At 47.2% G+C, this 8,285-nt stretch overlaps 1 protein-coding gene across 1 annotated transcript; it reads left to right on the top strand.

Moving 5' to 3' along the window:
* Positions 1 to 2,842: 2,842 nt before the first annotated feature.
* On the top strand, positions 2,843 to 6,587 carry SLC25A6 (solute carrier family 25 member 6). Its single transcript, XM_061459807.1, has 4 exons — positions 2,843 to 3,012; positions 4,132 to 4,618; positions 5,335 to 5,475; positions 5,966 to 6,587. Exons 1-4 carry the CDS (start codon positions 2,902 to 2,904, stop codon positions 6,121 to 6,123), a joined length of 897 nt encoding a protein of 298 aa, XP_061315791.1. The 5' UTR covers positions 2,843 to 2,901; the 3' UTR covers positions 6,124 to 6,587.
* Positions 6,588 to 8,285: the final 1,698 nt, after the last annotated feature.

Below are 8,285 nucleotides of genomic sequence, written 5' to 3'. Positions count from 1 at the left end.
TGGTTCGGTTGATACCCTGGAGTGGAATGCCATCCAGAGGGATCTTGACATGCTTGTGAGGTGGGCTGATGCCAACCTCATGAGGTTTAACCATGCCAAGTGCAAGGTCCTACAGCTGGGTCAGAGCAATCCCAGGCACAGCTACAGGTTGGGCAGAGAAGAGATTCAAAGCAGCCCTGCGGAGAAGGACTTGGGGGTGTTGATTGATGAGAAAATGAACATGAGCCAGTAGCGTGAGCTTGCAGCCCAGAAAGCCAACCGTATCCTGGGCTGCATCAAAAGAAGCGTGACCAGCAGGTTGAAGGAGGTGATCCTGCCCCTCTACTCTGCTCTCATGAGACCTCGCTTGGAACAGCACACAATACTCCGTTTGTATTGTGGAGTATCGTACAGTTCTGTACAATACTCACTTGGAGTATTGTGTACAGAGTGTTGTGTACAGTTCAACATAAAAAGGCTTCAGTGTGCGCCCACAGCTCAGAAAGCCAACCGTACCCTGGGCTGCATCAAAAGGAGCATAACCAGCAGGTCGAAGGAGGTGAACCTGCCCCTCTGCTCTCGTGAGACCTCACTTGGAGTATTGTGTGCAGAGTGTTGTGTACAGTTCAACACTAAAAGGGCATGGAGCTGTTGGAACAAGTCCAGAGGAGGGCCATGAGGATGATCAGGGGACTGGAGCACCTCCTGTATGAAGACAGACTGAGGAAGTTGGGTCTGTTCAGCCTGGAGAAGAGAAGGCTGCGTGGAGACCTCATAGCAGCCTTCCAGTATCTGAAGGGGGACTATAAGGATGCTGGGGAGGGACTCTTCATTAGGGAATTTAGTGATAGGACAAGGGGTAATGGGTTAAAACTTAAACAGGGGAAGTTTAGATTGGATATAAGGAGGAAGTTCTTTACTGTAAGGCTGGTGAGGCACTGGAAGGGGCTGCCCAGGGAGGTTGTGAATGCTCCATCCCTGGCAGTGTTCAACGCCAGGTTGGACAGAGCCTTAGGTGACATGGTTTAGTGTGAGGTGTCCCTGCCCATGGCAGGGTGGTTGGAACTTGATGATCTTAAGGTCCATTCCAACCCTAACTATTCTATGATTCTATATAATCCACAGTATATTACACTACAGCAGAGGTAAATGCTATGCCTGGCACATCCTGTTCTCACAACATGTCCTCTGAGATAGATGCGCTCATTCTGAAATCCTGCAAATTATACCCATGAGTAATCAGTGGTTTCAGGCACCTCAGCTTCTGCTCCTTTGTTGTTTCAACAGTCATGTATTTAGGAAAAATAAAATAAAAATAAAGGCTTTATTTACTTTTGTAGGACACATCCATTAAAAGTGAAAGGAATAACAAAAGGTGTGCATTATTTAATGCCCTCCAGGTAGAACAATGTCAAGACTTTCTGAAATAATAGGTATGCTTTCATATAGAAGTTGGGCCATTAGGTGTAAAATTTCACTTTAGGCATACAATAAAATTAGCAGGAATTGGCAGAAATTACTGATGGAGACTAGGCCTACTTCAGTAGGGACAGAGGCCCTGCTGTGTGTGCCTCCTTGGAGAGCCTGCAGAGGATCTTTTGACAGCATCTAATGTGAGTGATGAAACCAGAAGACAGGACAAGGACCACCTCTCTCAAGAAGATGAGATGCTGGGGTTGTTCAGACTGTAGAAGAGAAGGCTCCAGGGAGACCTTAGAGCAGCTTCCAGTACCTAAATGCAGCCTACAAGAAATCTGGAGACTTTTTACAAGGTATGTAGTGACAGGACAAGGAGGTATGGCTTTAAACTGAAAAGGGGGATATTTAGATATTAGGAAGAAATTTTTCACTGTGAGGGTGGTGAGGCACTGGCACAGGCTGCCCAGAGAAGCTGTAGATGCCCCATCCCTGGCAGTGTTCAAGGCCAGGCTGAATGGGGCTTTGAGCAACCTGGTCTAGTGGAAGGTATCCCTGCCTGTGGCAGAGGGGTTGGAAATGGATGCTCTTTAAGGTCCTTTCCAACCCAAACCATTCTGTCTTCACATCATCCCTCCTGGGAACTGGAGTTAAGTTTGTTGGCATTTCATTGTCTCAGGTCAGACCAGGAAATGGACAGAAAAGCCCAGCGATGTGACTTGTCACTGCCATGTTGAGGAAGAGCAGGTGGGAGCAGAACCTGGAAACAAAAAGATGCTTTTGAGAATTACCGAGGGTGGTGAGCATGGAGCAAAACCTGGTGGCACCCAGACAGACAATGCCCCAAATTAGCTGTCCTCCACCTAACAGCTAGTGCTGCCACTCAGGGCCCCGGACAGAAAACAGGGCTTCCACCCTACACTGGCTTCCACCCTACACTGGCTTCCATAGTCGCCACTGGACAGGCCTCACAGCTGTCCTGGCTGTCCCGCTCACTGCCCGCCTGCCCAGGCTCACCGACCGTACCCCAGATCCGGTGCTCCACCGCCTCGCCCTCTGCCTGCGCGGGATACACCGTTTCTGCGGGATACGAGCTGCTGAATTGCGCTCCGCCAAGCAGGGCACAAAGTGGTCACAGAAAACGCTTCGGAGAGCCACCCTTATGGGAAAAGATGGTGCGAACAACGGCGATCTTGACCGTGCGCTGCTGGGCCGGGCTGCGGGAGAGGCCTTTCGGCCTTCAGAGGCGGCACCCGCGACCAAACCGCCTACCGGCCCCTTCCGACGCGGCGCTGCACCACTGGCGCCGCAGGGGCGGGGGCCGCCTAGAAGCGACCCAGCTCCTCCCGCCCCGGCGCCGAGTCCCCGCCCCCGGGGCGGTGTAACCAATGGAGGGCCGGGAGGCGGGGCCGAAGGGACCCGGCATTTAGCCCATGCGCGGGGGCGGTCCCGCCCTTTCGGCTTGAGCGGCAGCGGTGTCTCATTCCCGGCGGCTCCGGCGCGAACATGGCGGACCAGGCCATCTCCTTCCTCAAGGACTTTCTGGCGGGCGGCGTTGCCGCCGCCATCAGCAAGACTGCGGTGGCGCCCATTGAGCGGGTCAAGCTCCTGCTTCAGGTCAGCGGTGCGGCCGAGCCCGGGGGGAGCGGGGAGCGGCGGGCAGCCGTTCATTTTCCTCCTCAGCCCCCCTCCAAGGCCCAGGCGTGCCGGGCCGGGGCAGAGGGAACGGCGTAGGGCGGAGAAAGGCCGACCGTGCAGAACAAAGGGCTTGCGCGGGGCCGGGGCCCGGTGCTGGGAGGTCACGTGTGCTGCGGGTGCCAGCGGCGGCAGGGAAGCCGGTTCCGCTATGCGGGGCGCGGCGTTGCGGCGCGGTGGGGAGGGGAGAGGCGGAGAGGGGGCGGCTCCCGGTGTCACTTCCGGCCGTGCCGCGCCTGGCGCCAAGGGCGGCAGCGCGACGCCATCTTGGTGACCTTGACGTGACGGCGCGCCCGGCAGCTCATTGGTCCGGCGGCGGGGCGGGGCCTCGCGTGCCCCCTGGGCGGGGCGCGGCCTAGTGCCCCAAGGTGACTCCCGCGACCTTCGCCGCGGTCGCCGGCAGAGTGGCCCTAGGGAGGGACGGGACGCGGACACACGGCATGGCCGCTGGGGCTGTCGGTCTCCTTCCCGTGCCCGCTGGAAGTCATCTCGGCGCAATGCGGGTCACTGAGGTGACCCCGCGGCCCGGCCACGTCAGTGGGGTTTGCCGGCTCTAGGTAGTGCTGGGCTTCACCCACCTGTTCTGTGCTTGCCCATGCTCCTCACGGCCTGTTACTGGAAAGTCTTGAGCTCTGGAGAAGATGGGAAGCAATTTTAAGGCTTTTTGTATTAGAATTATGGGTCTTCTGTACCCATGGTTCCTCATGGAACCATGTCTTAATGTACATACGTTTGTGTGTGTGTAAACCTAGGCTTTTAATTCCTGGGAATTAAGCCAATTGCTGAGTTCTTTGCTTTTGACAAAATAGGAATAAATGACAGTTCATCTTGGTCTTAAGGTTCAGACTAACCCACAAGCTTTTGTTTGGAGGTTTGCTGTCACAGCTGGTTTACTGTGGATAACAGAGGCTTAATCTGTGCACAACTGCTGTCAGGCATTCAAGCTTAACATCAGTTCATTTATAGTAGAAGCAGACTTACACATAGCTGTAGTGCCTGCCTGTCAAGGCATACAGTCAAAATATCTATTTTCATTTGCAGGTACAACATGCAAGCAAACAGATTGCTGCTGATAAGCAATACAAGGGTATCATCGATTGTGTAGTGCGTATTCCAAAGGAGCAAGGAGTGCTGTCTTTCTGGCGGGGAAACCTGGCCAATGTCATCAGATACTTCCCAACTCAGGCTCTCAACTTTGCCTTTAAGGATAAGTATAAGCAGGTGTTCTTGGGAGGTGTAGACAAGCACACTCAATTCTGGAGATATTTTGCTGGTAACCTGGCTTCTGGTGGTGCAGCTGGAGCCACTTCCCTCTGCTTTGTCTACCCCTTGGATTTTGCAAGAACCCGTTTGGCTGCTGATATTGGAAAAGCTGGCGCAGACAGAGAATTCTCTGGTCTAGGGGACTGTCTAGTCAAAATTACCAAGTCTGATGGTCTGCGTGGCTTGTACCAAGGGTTCAATGTGTCTGTCCAAGGCATCATCATCTATAGAGCTGCCTACTTTGGGATCTATGATACAGCAAAAGGTAATGTTTCAGAGGGGATGAGATAAACCTGTTTTCAGTGTCTGTGTCTATTGTTGGATGTTACCCTGTGTCTGTACTAGCTATGTGGAGGTGGAGGAGGGATATTAGTGCCAACTGCAGTGACACTGCAGTGTTGAAGGCAAAATTTCAGCATGTGTCAGTAGCAGCAGCCTACTAAGTTATTTTTTTGTTAAGTGCATTATTGTACTCTTATTGGACCAGTTCATGTGTGTTTAGCTGAATGGGTTTGAGAGGTACTTTTCAAAGTATTTGTTTGTTAAGCTTTGGCATTGGGGCATAAAGGTCATTGATAGTTTAATATAGTTAATAATAGTTTATAGTTTATATATAATAGGCTTTATATATATAGTTTATATATAATAGGCTTATAGTTTAATATAATACATAGGGACAGTGACTTAGTGACATGTCTTTCTAAAAAGAGTATGGAATAGTTTATTACTTCCCGTGTCAACCTGAAAAGAATTCTGGTGCTGAATTGTTACCTACTTCGATTACTGAGAAGAAAATCCTCTGAATTTTCTTAAGTTGTGTTATATATTGCTTCAGTGTGTGTAAAGTTTAGCAAGTGTTTCGTGATGTCAGAGTATGGCTTTACAGTGTTTCATAACAGTTTGTGTAGTAGCTGTCATGCAGTGAGTGAACCAGAAGAGAATGTACAAGACAAAAAGTTAATTCCTTGGGTTTTATTGCAGGCATGCTCCCAGATCCCAGAAATACACATATTGTTATCAGTTGGATGATTGCCCAGACGGTGACTGCTGTGGCTGGTGTGGTCTCCTATCCTTTCGATACGGTGCGGCGTAGGATGATGATGCAGTCAGGGCGCAAAGGAGGTAGGCTGTTAATTTATGCAGTTATTTAAAACAGCATTGACAAGATGAAGTTCTTTTTTTCCTAATAGTCATCCCTCAGCATTTACAGTTCCTTGTTCCATAAACCTGATTTAAGCTATATTACATTTAAATGATCTGAGGAAATGCAGTAGAGCTCAACTTCTGGCATTTGTCAGGAATTAGGCCGAGGACTTTTCATTATAGAAGATGAAATGGGCCAATGTTTGCAATGACAGATTAAATTAAGGCAGTCAGGGCATAGTATAATTGCTGAAAAGAAGGCTTAGAATTTTTATTTTGTGATTTAGCTTTTAATTACTAGGCAAGCAGATAGGAAGCTTTTCTATTGCCTAAACTAAGTGTTGTGTTACAGTCTTAAAATGTGCTTTGGGACATAGCAAAGTTGCTAGAGAAGTGAAACAGGGCAGTTATATCGAACGTTTTTTTAACAACTTTGGGAGTTGAAAATGACTCTGCTCTTTTTCTACAGCTGATATCATGTACTCTGGAACAATTGACTGCTGGAGGAAGATTGCAAGGGATGAGGGAGGAAAGGCGTTCTTCAAGGGTGCATGGTCCAATGTTCTCAGAGGCATGGGGGGTGCTTTTGTGCTTGTGCTGTATGATGAATTCAAGAAAGTCATTTAAACAGCCTAACTAGAATTGGAAATCAAGTTGAGCAGATAATGTAGAATAACTACCATTATGGACCATTGACCTTCAAGAAATTCCTGTGAGTCTTATTTATCGGAGCCAGATGATATTTGTAGATGGGGCTAGAAACTGACCCAGAGGACTGATCCATTTTTCAGTAAGATGCATGAAGACACTGAATCTGTCAATTCAGTGTGGTGATCTTTTTTTTCAGGAATGAGTGGTGTTGGTTCTGGGTCCAGTTTAGTCAGAAGAAATTGTTTGCCTGTGGACCAGTCCCTAGTTTCAAGTCCCATCTTCTAGGACCATAAAATTGTATTTGAAAGTTCTTGCTAACAAATCTTGTTCTTTTCCACTTGTACTGAAGCACTATGTACCATTTTGCACAGCTGAACATCTAGCAATTTTGTTCTTAAATTGGGGCATTCTGCTGTAAAACAATAAACATACTCTGTCTGTGTTGAAATTACTACATAAAAGCTTTGGGAAAGCCTCTTTTCTTTGAAAACTTGTTTCAGATAATGGTTCCTCTGGTACACTTACACTGCACTCTGTAACAGAACATTTAAAAAAAACTGAATGTTGAGAACTTTGGGGGAGGGGAAGCATGGGTTATACTAATAGCAACCAATCCCATTCTTTGTGCCTGATAGTGTGTGATGGGCTGCTGCAAGTGGCTTTTTGCATGACTCCTAAAAAATGGATTTGCAATTCTTCATATGATTTAAAATGGGGTTTCCATTGTAGTGCTGGAAGAACCCAAATTCTCAAGGACAGTCAATAAGTAGTACTTTTGCCCTTGGTAAAACAGCTGAAACTGATTTGTTTTTTTTTGTTGTTTTTTACCAATATTAGAAAGCAGCATGCTATTCATGCAAAAATCCAGGAACCTAGTAAATGCCTTCGACTCCTGAGTAACTTGTGTATTGTATTGTTGCTGCTATTTGGAAATGCTGATTGTGCCATTTGAGATACTGTTTGGCCTTATCTGTAGCAGTGGTCAGTACCTCTGTGGAAGGTGAATTTAATCTGAAATGAGACTCATTCCAAGAGGTGATGGAGTATATGCAGGGTAATAGGTGTGCTTCTGTGTAGCTGTAATAATAGATCAAGGTAGGTCAGCCTTCAGTACTCATTGGTATCTAATTCTGGAGATTGTCAGAAGACCAGAACTGGACTGAATGGTTATACTGCTATTCAAGAGAATGTAATACCTATGTGCCATTCTTCATACGTATATAATCTTACTTTTGTACTTTGTAATCTGCAAAGACATGGTAGGAGGACAAGTAAAAGAAAACAAGGTGTTACTTTTCCAGTCATGTTTTTAAGAACTCCCTATATCTTAAGAAAGAAACTTATTGTATGAGTCACTGAAGGCTAGCTGAGCTGTCTTTGAGTTCTCTGTATGCCTTCCAAGGTTGCTTTTCAGGATGAAGTATTTAAATTAATTACCTGGCTTTGGCTTTTTATTACCTTCCTCATAAACATAATTTAGCTTTCTCCTTTCATTGTTTCACAAGCACTGCTTCAACATATGTGTATGTAAGTACATTACACAGCTACATTGTGCACAGGCTAATAGCAAACCTTATGTACGTACCTACTGCAAGTGAGTTTATCCTGTTTGGCAATGGTAGTTCCCTTTTCGTGTGGGCAGGTTACTTGATGTTGACCTTGCCAAACAACTTGCTGGTTCAGTTGTAATTATATTGACTGGGGGGGAGGGGGGGCAGGGGAAGAATTTTTGTCTGTATAAACACATTGCTTAAGTTTATTCTCTGTATTGGTGGCTTGAAAGGTAGAGTTAATGATAGGATGCATCACACATCCTCACTGTGAGCACATGGCCACCCAAGTTTTGTGAGGAAGAACCAAACCTGACAATTGCTTGAGCAGCCTCTGAAAGGGGGAGACATTTTCCACCTTACCTCCTCCTTCCACTCCAGACCTAGTTTTAAGCAGATGAAATGGGAAAACAAGTCAATGCAAGTGGAGACAGGTGCGTTTTTTTTTGAAGCAGAACTGCAATTTACCTATGCTGTGTGTTCAGCATGTAGTACTTGGTGTTCCTTTTTTTATTTTGGAGGGGGGGGGGGAAGGTATATGACTTCCATTAGTCATGCAGCAGCAATTTTCAACGTGTGATAATGCAG

The sequence above is a fragment of the Pezoporus flaviventris genome, unplaced genomic scaffold (assembly GCF_033815535.1).
Source record: "Pezoporus flaviventris isolate CSIRO_AGI_PZ_B2104156 unplaced genomic scaffold, CSIRO_AGI_Pfla_v1 ptg000030l, whole genome shotgun sequence".
NCBI classification, from domain to species: domain Eukaryota; kingdom Metazoa; phylum Chordata; class Aves; order Psittaciformes; family Psittacidae; genus Pezoporus; species Pezoporus flaviventris.
Note: the sequence above shows the minus strand (reverse complement) of the source record. Positions and strands in the feature narration are given on the sequence as shown.